At 42.7% G+C, this 13,672-nt stretch overlaps 1 protein-coding gene across 1 annotated transcript in view; it reads left to right on the top strand.

Moving 5' to 3' along the window:
• LOC123751042 (nephrin) overlaps nt 1–13,672 on the top strand; it is a 744,040-nt gene that overhangs the window by 373,907 nt on the left and 356,461 nt on the right. The window contains exon 7 of the mRNA XM_069322448.1: nt 9,683–9,837. Coding sequence (XP_069178549.1) covers nt 9,683–9,837 — 155 coding nt within the window. The remainder of the gene's footprint in view (nt 1–9,682; nt 9,838–13,672) is intronic.

Here is a 13,672-nt window from a genome sequence, read left to right as displayed (position 1 = left end):
TGCTATCCAGAGCAGAAAGTGCAATTACGACTTAATTCTTGATAAATGACTCATTAAGAGATAATGGACGATAAACAGGGGAGCACAAGAGCAAGAACCAGGAATATGAGAGGGAAATGTTGCATTAGAATTATGAGGAATAATGCTGTGTGTAGATGAGGAATTGCGTTATTAGTGAGTGCATTAGAAGAGAGTACATGATAAGGGCTTGATAATAGTGCAATATAAAGTGGTATGATGACACACTGCAAGATAAGGGGTAGCATAGCGGAAATAGGCAATATTTGGTTGTATATGGGAGAAAGAGGGCATGATAATGAACTGTGTGTATAAGATAAGGGAGGGGGGGGGGTGTGATTATAGAGTGCAAGATAGGGAGGTGATTGATGGAAAAGTGTTGAAGGTAATTGTGTTATAAAAGAGTGCAAGATAAAACGGTGCATGATAAAACCACGTAAAAATTCGAGTAAATGGGGCAGGAGTGCAAGCTCTAGCGGGTGTATGATTGAGTGTAAGATAAAGAAGTGGGTGTGTGTGATTTAAAAAAGTAAGGGATTGAATGATGGAAAGAGTGCGAGATAAGAGCTGTATAATAATAATAATAATAATAATAATAATAATAATAATAATAATAATAATAATAATAATAATAATAATAATAATAATAATAATAATAATAAATATTATTATTATTATTATTATAATATATGGAATGTATAATGCTATGATGAAAGGCCGCAGAATGGGGAAGGTAAATGAATAGAAATTATATAGAGCTAGTGAGTGGCAGAATATTGTATGATATGGGATTGTATGATGAAAGAGTGCAAGATGAGCTGGTGTATGATGCAAGAGTGCAAGATGAGCTGGTGTATGATGAAAGAGTGCAAGATGAGCTGGTGTATGATGAAAGAGTGCAAGATGAGCTGGTGTATGATGAAAGAGTGCAAGATAAGCTGGTGTATGATGAAAGAGTGCGAGATGAGCTGGTGTATGATGAAAGAGTGCAAGATAAGCTGGTGTATGATGAAAGAAAGCAAGATAAGCTGGTGTATGATGAAAGAGTGCAAGATAAGCTGGTGTATGATGCAAGAGTGCAAGATAAGCTGGTGTATGATGAAAGAGTGCAAGATAAGCTGGTGTATGATGAAAGAAAGCAAGATAAGCTGGTGTATGATGAAAGAGTGCAAGATAAGTTGGTGTATGATGCAAGAGTGCAAGATAAGCTGGTGTATGATGAAAGAGTGCAAGATAAGCTGGTGTATGATGAAAGAGTGCAAGATAAGCTGGTGTATGATGAAAGAGTGCAAGATAAGCTGGTGTATGATGAAAGAGTGCAAGATAAGCTGGTGTATGATGAAAGAGTGCAAGATGAGCTGGTGTATGATGAAAGAGTGCAAGATAAGCTGGTGTATGATGAAAGAAAGCAAGATAAGCTGGTGTATGATGAAAGAGTGCAAGATAAGCTGGTGTATGATGCAAGAGTGCAAGATAAGCTGGTGTATGATGAAAGAGTGCAAGATAAGCTGGTGTATGATGAAAGAGTGCAAGATAAGTTGGTGTATGATGCAAGAGTGCAAGATAAGCTGGTGTATGATGAAAGAGTGCAAGATAAGCTGGTGTATGATGAAAGAGTGCAAGATAAGCTGGTGTATGATGAAAGAGTGCAAGATAAGCTGGTGTATGATGAAAGAGTGCAAGATAAGCTGGTGTATGATGAAAGAGTGCAAGATAAGCTGGTGTATGATGAAAGAGTGCAAGTTAAGATGGTGAATGATGAGAAAAGTACAAAATGAAAACAAGGTGAAAGTACCCACGGTTAGAGTGCAACATGTGAGGAGAACCCACGGTTAGAGTGCAACATGTGAGGAGAACTCACGCTTTGAGTGCAACATGTGAGGAGGGCCCCCGGTTAGAGTGCAACATGTGAGGAGAACCCACGGTTAGAGTGCAACATGTGAGGAGAATTTACGCTTTGAGTGCATGGCTGGCGTCATGGGGAATCTCCAGCTATGGTTATGCACTGAGTGCTGAAGAGTGAATAGTGAGGGCGTCAAATGCTGAAAGTGAATAGTGAGAATATATGAAGATACTTCACTCTGGAAGTTTACAGTTAGAGTGCATGTTAAGGTTTTATGGTGAGAGCGAATGTTGATGCTTTTAGTGAAAGTGAATGGAGAGAGTTTTTTAATGAGAGTGAAAGTTGAGGTTTTTAGTGAGAGTGAAAGTTGAGGTTTTTAGAGAGAGTGAAAGTTGAGGTTTTTAGTGAGAGTGAAAGTTGAGGTTTTTAGTGAGAGTGAAAGTTGAGGTTTTTAATGAGAGTGAATGTTGAGGTTTTTAGTGAGAGTGAAAGTTGAGGTTTTTAGTGAGAGTGAAAGTTGAGGTTTTTAGTGAGAGTGAAAGTTGGAAATTTTAGTGATAGGGATGGTGAAGAATTTTAATAAGATCACCGTGTCTGGTTATCACCGTGAATAATGGTCGTCTGGTTATCACCGTGAATAATGATCGTCTGGTTATCACCGTGTATAATGATTGTCTGGTTATCACTGTGAATAATGATCGTCTGGTTATCACCGTGTATAATGATCGTTTGGTTATCACCGAGTATAATGATTATCTGGTTATCACCGTGTATAATGAACGTCTGGTTATCACCGAGAATAATGATTGTCTCGTTATCAACGTGCATAATGATCGTCTGGTTATCACCGTGTACAATGATCGTCTGGTTATCACCGTGTATAATGATTGTCTGGCTATCACCGTGTATAATGATTATCTGGTTATCACCGTGTATAATGAACGTCTGGTTATCACCGAGTATAATGATCGTCTGGTTATCACCGTGTATTATGAGCAGCCACCGTGTGAGGTAGACAATGCACGCTCATTCATCAATCACTGGATAATGAGTTCCAGATAATCTTGTCTGATCCATCAATCGCCTACTGAGCATAACGCTGCATAAAGAGGCTCTCTCCCATTACCAAATTATAGCATTAATGCATCGTTCAGTCTTGAATAACTGTGATATACATTATAAATTCATAATAATTAATAAATGAATAATCATAACTTATGGCAGCAACACAATATGCAGAATATTTCCATTGAAAAAATATATATACACTGCTGTGATTGGCTAATCCTCGCCGCGGTTACCAGCTGGACAAAACATTTAGATTTTCAGTCTGAATGGATATTTATAGTTATAAATTGGTTACTAAAGGGCGTTAATTTCCTAAACGCTCAAATGAGTCACAATAACCCATTATATCAGCCAACCATAGTAACCCACCAAACTTCAGCCAACCATAATAACCCGCCAAACTTCAGCCAACCATAATAACCCGCCAAACTTCAGCCAACCATAATAACCCACCAAACTTCAGCCAACCATAATAACCCACCAAACTTCAGCCAACCATAATAACCCACCAAACTTCAGCCAACCATAATAACCCACCAAACTTCAGCCAACCATAATAACCCACCAAACTTCAGCCAACCATAATAACCCAATAAACTTCAGCCAACCATAATAACCCACCAAACTTCAGCCAACCATAACAACCCACCAAACTTCAGCCAACCATAATAACCCACCAAACTTCAGCCAACCATAATAACCCACCAAACTTCAGCCAACCATAATAACCCACCAAACTTCAGCCAACCATAACAACCCACCAAACTTCAGCCAACCATAACAACCCACCAAACTTCAGCCAACCATAATAACCCACCAAACTTCAGCCAACCATAATAACCCACCAAACTTCAGCCAACCATAATAACCCAATAAACTTCAGCCAACCATAATAACCCACCAAACTTCAGCCAACCATAATAACCCACCAAACTTCAGCCAACCATAATAACCCACCAAACTTCAGCCAACCATAATAACCCACCAAACTTCAGCCAACCATAATAACCCAATAAACTTCAGCCAACCATAATAACCCACCAAACTTCAGCCAACCATAATAACCCACCAAACTTCAGCCAACCATAATAACCCAATAAACTTCAGCCAACCATAATAACCCACCTAGCATCACCAGACTTTAACTAGACGAAGTCGTACCAAACTCTCGAGGTAAACAAACAGACGTGAAAGGCTAAGCCCCTTTAACATCGTCCACTAACAATAACGACAAGCGAATACCTGGAAAAAACTTTCCTCTTATCTCTGTGTTTACTTATAATTAGAAGCAAACTTGGTGTCGTTCACGAATTAAAATTATCACTTATTAAATACACATTTTCATTTAAATTCGTTGATATTGTAATGTGTTCTCTTGTGTGCCGGCGGCTGCGTATGTTATTGGTGTATATTGGATTGGTCCTGTATAGATCAGTCTCTTGTTTGAGTGTCCAGTACAGTTTTGTTTGAGGGGTCCAGTCTAGACCAGTCTTGTCTGAGTGTATTGAGTGCTGTGTAAACCAGTCTTGTCTGAGTGTGTGGAGTCCATAGTAGGCCAGTCGTGTCTGGGTATGTGGAGTCCTGTCTAGACCAGTCTTTGAGTATGTGGAGTCCTGTCTAGACCAGTCTTCAATGCGTGGAGTTGGTACACCTATAAATCAACTTGTCCTGTCCTCAGTTAAACGTGTTTGTCACAACTCAGATTTGTAGGGCTTATCTAAATGAGCACATTTGTGTAAAATACAGGTGTTCTTCTTCTGTACTCCGGTTAAGTCCAACTAGAACTGTATCGGTCTTTATTAGTGGCTTCGTATGATATATTTGCTTCGGATTTTGATTGGCTGGTGTTCTACATGCACTCATATTTGTTGTAATTGACTGGTGTTCTACATGCACTCTGATGTGATGTAATTGGCTGGTACTATCACATATTGTAATTGGCAGGTGTTTTGCCTAAACAATTACGTGTTGTAATTGGCTGGTGTTCTGCTGGACACTTACGTGTTATTAAAGTTTTGTTGGACTCTTCTTTGTTGTAACTGACTGGTGTTTTGTTTGAAATATAAATGTTAATTGTTCTACATTGACCATTCTTGTGAAGGTCGTGTTGGTCGGAGGTCCTCGGTAAGGAGACTTTGTGTGGTGTTGGTTGGTGTGTCTTCTGAGCCAGACTTTGTGTGGTGTTGGTTGGTGTGCCGTCTGAGCCAGACTTTGTGTGGTGTTGGTTGGTGTGTCATCTGAGCCAGACTTTGTGTGGTGTTGGTTGGTGTGTCGTCTGAGCCAGACTTTGTGTGGTGTTGGTTGGTGTGTAGTCTGAGCCAGACTTTGTGTGGTGTTGGTTGGTGTGTAGTCTGAGCCAGACTTTGTGTGGTGTGGGTTGGTGTGTAGTCTGAGCCAGACTTTGTGTGGTGTTGGTTGATGTGCCGTCTGAGCCAGACTTTGTGTGGTGTTGGTTGGTGTGTAGTCTGAGCCAGACTTTGTGTGGTGTTGGTTGATGTGCCGTCTGAGCCAGACTTTGTGTGGTGTTGGTTGGTGTGTAGTCTGAGCCAGACTTTGTGTGGTGTTGGTTGGTGTGCCGTCTGAGCCAGACTTTGTGTGGTGTTGGTTGGTGTGTAGTCTGAGCCAGACTTTGTGTGGTGTTGGTTGGTGTGCCGTCTGAGCTAGACTTTGTGTGGTGTTGGTTGGTGTGTAGTCTGAGCCAGACATTGTGTGGTGTTGGTTGGTGTGTCGTCTGAGCCAGACTTTGTGGTGTGGTGTTGGTTGGTGTGTCTTCTGAGCTAGACTTTGTGTGGTGTTGGTTGGTGTGTCGTCTGATCCAGACTTTGTGTGGTGTTGGTTGGTGTGTCGTCTGAGCCAGACTTTGTGTGGTGTTGGTTGGTGTGTAGTCTGAGCCAGACTTTGTGTGGTGTTGGTTAGTGTGTCTTCTGAGCTAGACTTTGTGTGGTGTTGGTTGGTGTGTAGTCTGAGCCAGACTTTGTGTGGTGTTGGTTGGTGTGTAGTCTGATCCAGACTTTGTGTGGTGTTGGTTGGTGTGTAGTCTGAGCCAGACTTTGTGTGGTGTTGGTTAGTGTGTCTTCTGAGCTAGACTTTGTGTGGTGTTGGTTGGTGTGTAGTCTGATCCAGACTTTGTGTGGTGTTGGTTGGTGTGTCGTCTGATCCAGACTTTGTGTGGTGTTGGTTGGTGTGTCGTCTGATCCAGACTGTCTTGCGTTTGTTACTGCATCTTCTCAACCATAACGTCATACGTTAACAAACATCTCGTTTAATGTAACACAAGAATAAGCTCCTAATTCTTTTTCTGGAACACCACGACAACACATCCTTCTCCCAGCAACTCAATATCACGCCCCATTCCTATATCACGCATACAGTCACGCCCCATTCCTATATCACGCATACAGCAACGTTCTTATCCTGTCGTAGTTTCCGCCCATTAATCCCTAAGCCACGTTGTTGTGTTCCTAGTTCACAGAACACACAGCTAATCCCTAGTTATTGTGTTTTCGATCACAACAACATGACTCTAATCTTCCAAGAAACAGAATAGTACGCTCCGACGCTGTCTCAATAAGTGTCCGTGGCACAGTGGTAAAACACCCTCCCGGCGATTCGCGGGCGCTTGGGCCTGGGTTCGTATCCTGACCTGGGAGGATTTACTTGATGCCAATCCTTAACTGTGGCATCTGTTCACCCAGCAGCGAATGGGTACCTGGTTGTTAATTAAACGATTTGGCGAGTCGTAATCCGGGAAAAATTAGGATTAAGGAACTTGCCAGAAACTCTGTGCGTGCTAGTGGCTGTACAAGACTGTAAGAATTCTTGAATATATGTAAAATTTATTGTATATTTATATAAACAAATAAAACAGCATCAAGCCCCATTTCTGAACAAGAATCAAAGCTAAAATGCTAAACAATTGTCCTTGGAAGCAGAAACACGCTACGCTCCTGATCAAATAATGTAGTAATGCACCTGACTTTGTCCCAGGAATACAGAAATAAGAACCAAGTCTGCTCCAGAAGTACAGTAGCAAGAAATATCTGCACTCGATAGATGATAATAAAACCCTGCTGTACCGCGCCGGGAAAAAACTTGCCCCAACTCTACCCAAACTGAAGTAACGTGCCCCAACTGGAACTAAGTTCCAATGTGTCAATTCAACCCAAGCTCAAAGTAAAATGCCCTAATTCTATTCAAACTCAAAAGTACATTGCCGCAACTCTAAACTGAAAAGTAGCATTCCCAAATTTTATCCACGCTCCAAGTACCCAGTTGCAGTTCTACTCATGCTCATAAATGACACGCCCCATTATCTACTCACACTGAAAAGTAACACGCCCAAGTACCATCCAAGCTCAAACTTATATACTCCAATTCTACCCAAGCTCTAACTAGCGTAGCCAAATTCTACCTAAGCTCAAACTAGTGTAGCCAAGCTCTAACCAAGGTCACAAGAGACATGCCCCATATCTACCAACAATGAAAAGGAATTTATCCAAACTACCCAAGCTCAAAATGAGTATACCCATTACTGTTCAAGATGAAATGTAACATACCCTAACCTCAACCCAAGCTGAGAAGTAACATGCTTCTATTTTACCCAATTCTTACCTAATTTACCTAATTATAATTGAATATAACATGCTCTAGCCATACCCACTCTCAAAAGTAGCCCACACTCGACCTGTGCCCAAGCTCAAAATGTTCCACGCCCGAATATGACTTGTGGTGAAAGATAACATGCTCTAATTCTACACAAGCTGACATCAATATGACCCACCTCGATCCAAGCTCAAAAATAACTTAAGCCAACTTTACCTAAGCTCAAACGTAACATATCCCAACTTTATCTAAGTTAAAAATCAATATATCCCAACTTTACCTAAGCTCAAAAACAACATATCCCTATTTTACCTCAGCTCAATAGTAATATATCCCAACTGTGCAAGAGGATCAGATTAGCTGCCTCAGCAATGCAGCCAAATTACTGGTCACTATCTCTGCAACACTATTACTTACAACTATTACTTAACTGTGAATCAAGTGCATAGTTGCATTATTTGGTAGTATTACCCAACAGTGAATCAGGAACCCAGTTCCTTTACCAAACTGCAAATCAGGAACACAGTTGAATTATCTAACTGTGTTTTAATCGAACATTAGCATGACTTGTCTGCATAGCCCTCAATGCTATGATCACAACTGACACTTGAGAGAGAGAGAGAGAGAGAGAGAGAGAGAGAGAGAGAGAGAGAGAGAGAGAGAGAGAGAGAGAGAGAGAGAGAGAGAGAGAGAGAGAGAGAGAGAGAGAGAGAGAGAGAGAGAGAGAGAGAGAGAGAGAGATCATCTCAGATATATCCCCCACATTCTCAGCCAAGTTCCCCTATAGCTGGAACACCGTCGTCCCAGTTAAAGTGTAAATTTTATTTATTGTAAATTTTATGAGACCCCTCTGGAATATTTTGTTATGTGAATCAAAATTAGTATTATTATTGTTATTATTATTATTATTATTATTATTATTATTATTATTATTATTATTATTATTATTATTATTATTAGAGATATTATAGCTATAATAATTATTATTATTATAATTAGAATAATTATTGTTAGTATAGTTATTATGTGATAGAAACATTACATGTCTCATAATATGTGAGGAGACATTACCAATATATTATTATTATTATTATTATTATCTAGAGATTCCTTAGCCCTATATCTAAAATTACTTATGCTACACATTTTAGTATTAATTTATATTATAAATTTTAATATTTACTTATAATACATACCAGGCAAACACACAACTCAACCTTATTATTTTCCGTTATTTCAACGTTAGTAATGATTTAATATACGTAAAAATGACGTTTAGGTTACAGGTTACATCATAGCAATTTATACCCAGGGCTCGCAACAACTTCGAGCAACGTTTAATAAACGTTGAATAAACGTTTATCCAACTATGATCCCGAGTTGTGTTAACGTCTGTTTATGTTATTACGAACGTTACATTACAAACGTTTGATTATTGTAATGACAAGAAACCGTTAACAGTTTGATCATGTTGACGCAGCGTAGATCAAACGTTTCATATGAGCATAGTTAAGTAGCTCGATTATGAGTATTTCATAAGGTTATGAGAACTATACCACAATATGAGGAGACGACGACGTTTCGGTCTGTCCTGGACCATTATCATGTCGATTGTGATAATGGTCGACTTGACTGATGATGTAGGTCCAGGACGGACCGAAACGTCGATGAAAGAGAGAAGTTTCTCTCTCTCCTCCAGGGTCGTCGTCGTCGTCGTATCCTCATCTGGGGCCAGATTCACGAAGTATTTACGCAAGTACTTACGAACGTGTACATCTTTCCTCAATCTTTGACGGCTTTGGTTACATTTATTAAACAGTTTACAAGCATGAAAACTTCCCAATCAACTGTTGTTATTGTTATAAACAGCCTCCTAGTGCTTCGGAGCTCATTAACTGTTTAATAATTGTAAACAAAGTCGCCAAATATCGAGAAAAGATGTTTAGGCTCGTAAGTACTTGCGTAACTGCTTCGTGAATCACGCCCAGCTGGTGTGTGGGTTGAGTTCTCATAGTTGAGGTTTGGTTGAGTGTTAGCTGGGGATGGAGAGTATTCATAATGGAGTGATATGTAACGTTGGGGCACTTTGCTTCTCCCCTCCCCCTTCTCTCTCCCCTCTCTCTCCCCTCTCTCTCCTTCTCTCCCCCGTAGTGCGTCCGCTGCTCACCAGGCTGGAGGATCCCCCAAAATCATTAAGGGTCGGGAAGGAGTACCATATATCCTGCCTCGTTGCCGGATCTCGCCCCCACCCCAACATTACCTGGACACTTGGCAACGTCGCGTCTCATAGCCCCATTTTAGCTGAGGTAAGTAACATTAATTATTAATATTTTATTTATATATATAAATATATATATATTTTTCTGGTAATTATGTGTGTAAACCTGAGTTTCCATTGCAGTAGTTTCTGCAATATTTGCAACAGAACATCTTTTGGTTTACTATCTTGGTTTATCTGGTTTACTATCTGGTTGTTTTTTCCTGTTGAAGCCAAAGTATATTGACAGGAGACGACGGGCGTCCCTCAGACGGTCATTACCACCGCCCGGGAGACATTCTGGAGTGACTTAAGGAGGAACACCTTTTATTTTTTGGTGGATCTTCAAGTAGGTTTATTTTTTTTGGGGGGGGGGGTTTGGTAGCCGAGAAGATATGGTCTCTGGCAAGTACGCATGAACACCCAGGTTCGAATCCAGTATGAATCGGGAAGGGACAGTGTTGAGCATTAAAACTATTTTATCTGCTATCAGAATAATGTTATTTTATTGTATTTCGTTTATATATTCTAGAGTTCTTGCGTGATTGTATAGCCACTAGCACGCGTAGCGCTTTGGGCAGGTCCGTAATGTTAAGTTCTCCCGAAATACGATCCGCCAAATCGTTTAACAAACAAGTAACCATACACTGCTGGGTTATCTTCTTGAGGTTATCTTGAAATGATTTCGGGGCTTTTTAGTGTCCCCGCGGCCCGGTCCTCGACCAGGCCTCCACCCCCAGGAAGCAGCCCGTGACAGCTGACTAACACCCAGGTACCTATTTTACTGCTAGGTAACAGGGGCATAGGGTGAAAGAAACTCTGCCCAATGTTTCTCGCCGGCGCCTGGGATCGAACCCAGGACCACAGGATCACAAGTCCAGCGTGCTGTCCGCTCGGCCGACCGGCTTCACCGGGGTGAAGACATTCACTGCTGGGTGAAGACATTCACTGCTGGGTGAAGACATTCACTGCTGGGTGAAGACATTCACTGCTGGGTGAAGACATTCACTGCTGGGTGAAGACATTCACTGCTGGGTGAAGACATTCACTGCTGGGTGAAGACATTCACTGCTGGGTGAAGACATTCACTGCTGGGTGAAGACATTCACTGCTGGGTGAAGACATTCACTGCTGGGTGAAGACATTCACTGCTGGGTGAACAAATCCACTGCTGGGTGAAGACATTCACTGCTGGGTGAAGACATTCACTGCTGGGTGAACAAATCCACTGCTGGGTGAAGACATTCACTGCTGGGTGAAGACATTCACTGCTGGGTGAAGACATTCACTGCTGGGTGAAGACATTCACTGCTGGGTGAACAAATCCACTGCTGGGTGAAGACATTCACTGCTGGGTGAAGACATTCACTGCTGGGTGAACAAATCCACTGCTGGGTGAAGACATTCACTGCTGGGTGAAGACATTCACTGCTGGGTGAACAAATCCACTGCTGGGTGAAGACATTCACTGCTGGGTGAAGACATTCACTGCTGGGTGAAGACATTCACTGCTGGGTGAAGACATTCACTGCTGGGTGAACAAATCCACTGCTGGGTGAAGACATTCACTGCTGGGTGAAGACATTCACTGCTGGGTGAACAAATCCACTGCTGGGTGAAGACATTCACTGCTGGGTGAAGACATTCACTGCTGGGTGAAGACATTCACTGCTGGGTGAAGACATTCACTGCTGGGTGAACAAATCCACTGCTGGGTGAAGACATTCACTGCTGGGTGAAGACATTCACTGCTGGGTGAAGACATTCACTGCTGGGTGAAGACATTCACTGCTGGGTGAAGACATTCACTGCTGGGTGAAGACATTCACTGCTGGGTGAAGACATTCACTGCTGGGTGAAGACATTCACTGCTGGGTGAAGACATTCACTGCTGGGTGAAGACATTCACTGCTGGGTGAAGACATTCACTGCTGGGTGAACACATTCACTGCTGGGTGAACACATCCACTGCTGGGTGAACACATTCACTGCTGGGTGAACACATCCACTACTGGGTGAACACATTCACTGCTGGGTGAAGACATCCACTGCTGGGTGAACACATTCACTGCTGGGTGAAGACATTCACTGCTGGGTGAACACATTCACTGCTGGGTGAACACATCCACTGCTGGGTGAACACATTCACTGCTGGGTGAACACATCCACTGCTGGGTGAAAATATCCACTGCTGGGTGAACACATTCACTGCTGGGCGAACACATTCACTGATGGGTGAACACATTCACTGATGGGTGAACACATTCACTGCTGGGTGAACACATTCACTGCTGGGTGAACACATTCACTGATGTGTGAACACATTCACTGATGGGTGAACACATTCACTGCTGGGTGAACACATTCACTGCTGGGTGAACACATTCACTGCTGGGTGAACACATTTACTGCTGGGTGAACACATTCACTGCTGGGTGAACACATTCACTGCTGGGTGAACACATTCACTGCTGGGTGAACACCTTCACTGATGGGTGACCAGAATATCTCTAATGTCTTTATGTAATGCTAATTGGTAGCAATATTCGACCAACTGCAAGTGATAACGTAATTTGTTCTGATCCTTTCCTCCATCCTCCTAACCCAGCTCTCCTCCTGTCCTCATAACCCCACCTTCCTCCTGTCCTCATAACCCCACCTTCGTCCTGTCCTCATAACCCCACCTTCCTCCTGTCCTCATAACCCCACCTTCCTCCTGTCCTCATAACCCCACCTTCCTCCTGTCCTCATAACCCCACCTTCGTCCTGTCCTCATAACCCCACCTTCCTCCTGTCCTCATAACCCCACCTTCATCTTGTCCTCATAACCCAACCTTCCTCCTGTCCTCATAACCTCACCTTTCTCCTGTCCTCATAACCCCACCTTCCTCCTGTCCTCATAACCCCACCTTCCTCCTGTCCTCATAACCCCACCTTCCTCCTGTCCTCATAACCTCACCTTCCTCCTGTCCTCATAACCCCACCTTCCTCCTGTCCTCATAACCCCACCTTCCTCCTGTCCTTGCACTTCCATGTCCTATATTGTCATAACTGATTAGCGCTCGCTCCTGATAACAATTAATTATCATTAATATTTACATTGACGTGTGATAGTGGCTCCAGGACCTGTGTAGGTGGAGACTTGTTACGCTCTAGAGCCGGTGTAGGTCTAGAGCCTGTGTTCTCACCTAGTTGTGGTTGCGGCGGTTGAGCTCTGGCTCTATGGTCCCGCCTCTCAACTCTCAATCAACTGTTGTACAGATTCCTGAGCTTATTGAGCTCTAGGTGTAGGTAAGGGCATGCGAAGCTCTAGACCATTCGTGGTTCATGGGACTTTGGAGGTATGGGCTTAATTGACCTTATGACGTTTGGGAGCCTTAGAGGGTAAGGGTCTTTTGAAGCCTTCTTTCTAAACTGCCCTCATCCTGATCCCTCCACTCTGTCCCCCTCGCTTTGTCCCGCATTCTGTTCACCTCTCCCCCTTGCCCTGTCTCCCCCCTTGCTTTGTCACCCGCTCCCTCTATCCACCTTCACTCTATCTTGAGGATCTATTGTTTTCCCCAATCCATTCTCACCACAAAGTTGTTTATCCTCCCCCCCCCCCCCCCGCAGCTGGGCCTCTCTCCATCTCTGCTTCTTCCCTGCTATATCCCAGTTCTAACCCACCCCCACCCTGCCTCCCACACTTCAACCTGCCTCTCCCTAACTCTCACAATCTATATCCTTATACATCCACAAAAGATACGTGTCTCTGAATTGACATTAACCCATGACAGAGGAGAGCAAACATTGCATGGAAGATGATGGGAACAAAATCGGGAGCAGGAGAAAATCCCAACGAAGATAATGGACAAAGCAAAAAATGTTTATTCCTAAGAAGAGGG

The sequence above is a fragment of the Procambarus clarkii genome, chromosome 11, assembly GCF_040958095.1.
Source record: "Procambarus clarkii isolate CNS0578487 chromosome 11, FALCON_Pclarkii_2.0, whole genome shotgun sequence".
NCBI lineage: Eukaryota > Metazoa > Arthropoda > Malacostraca > Decapoda > Cambaridae > Procambarus > Procambarus clarkii.
Note: the sequence above shows the minus strand (reverse complement) of the source record. Positions and strands in the feature narration are given on the sequence as shown.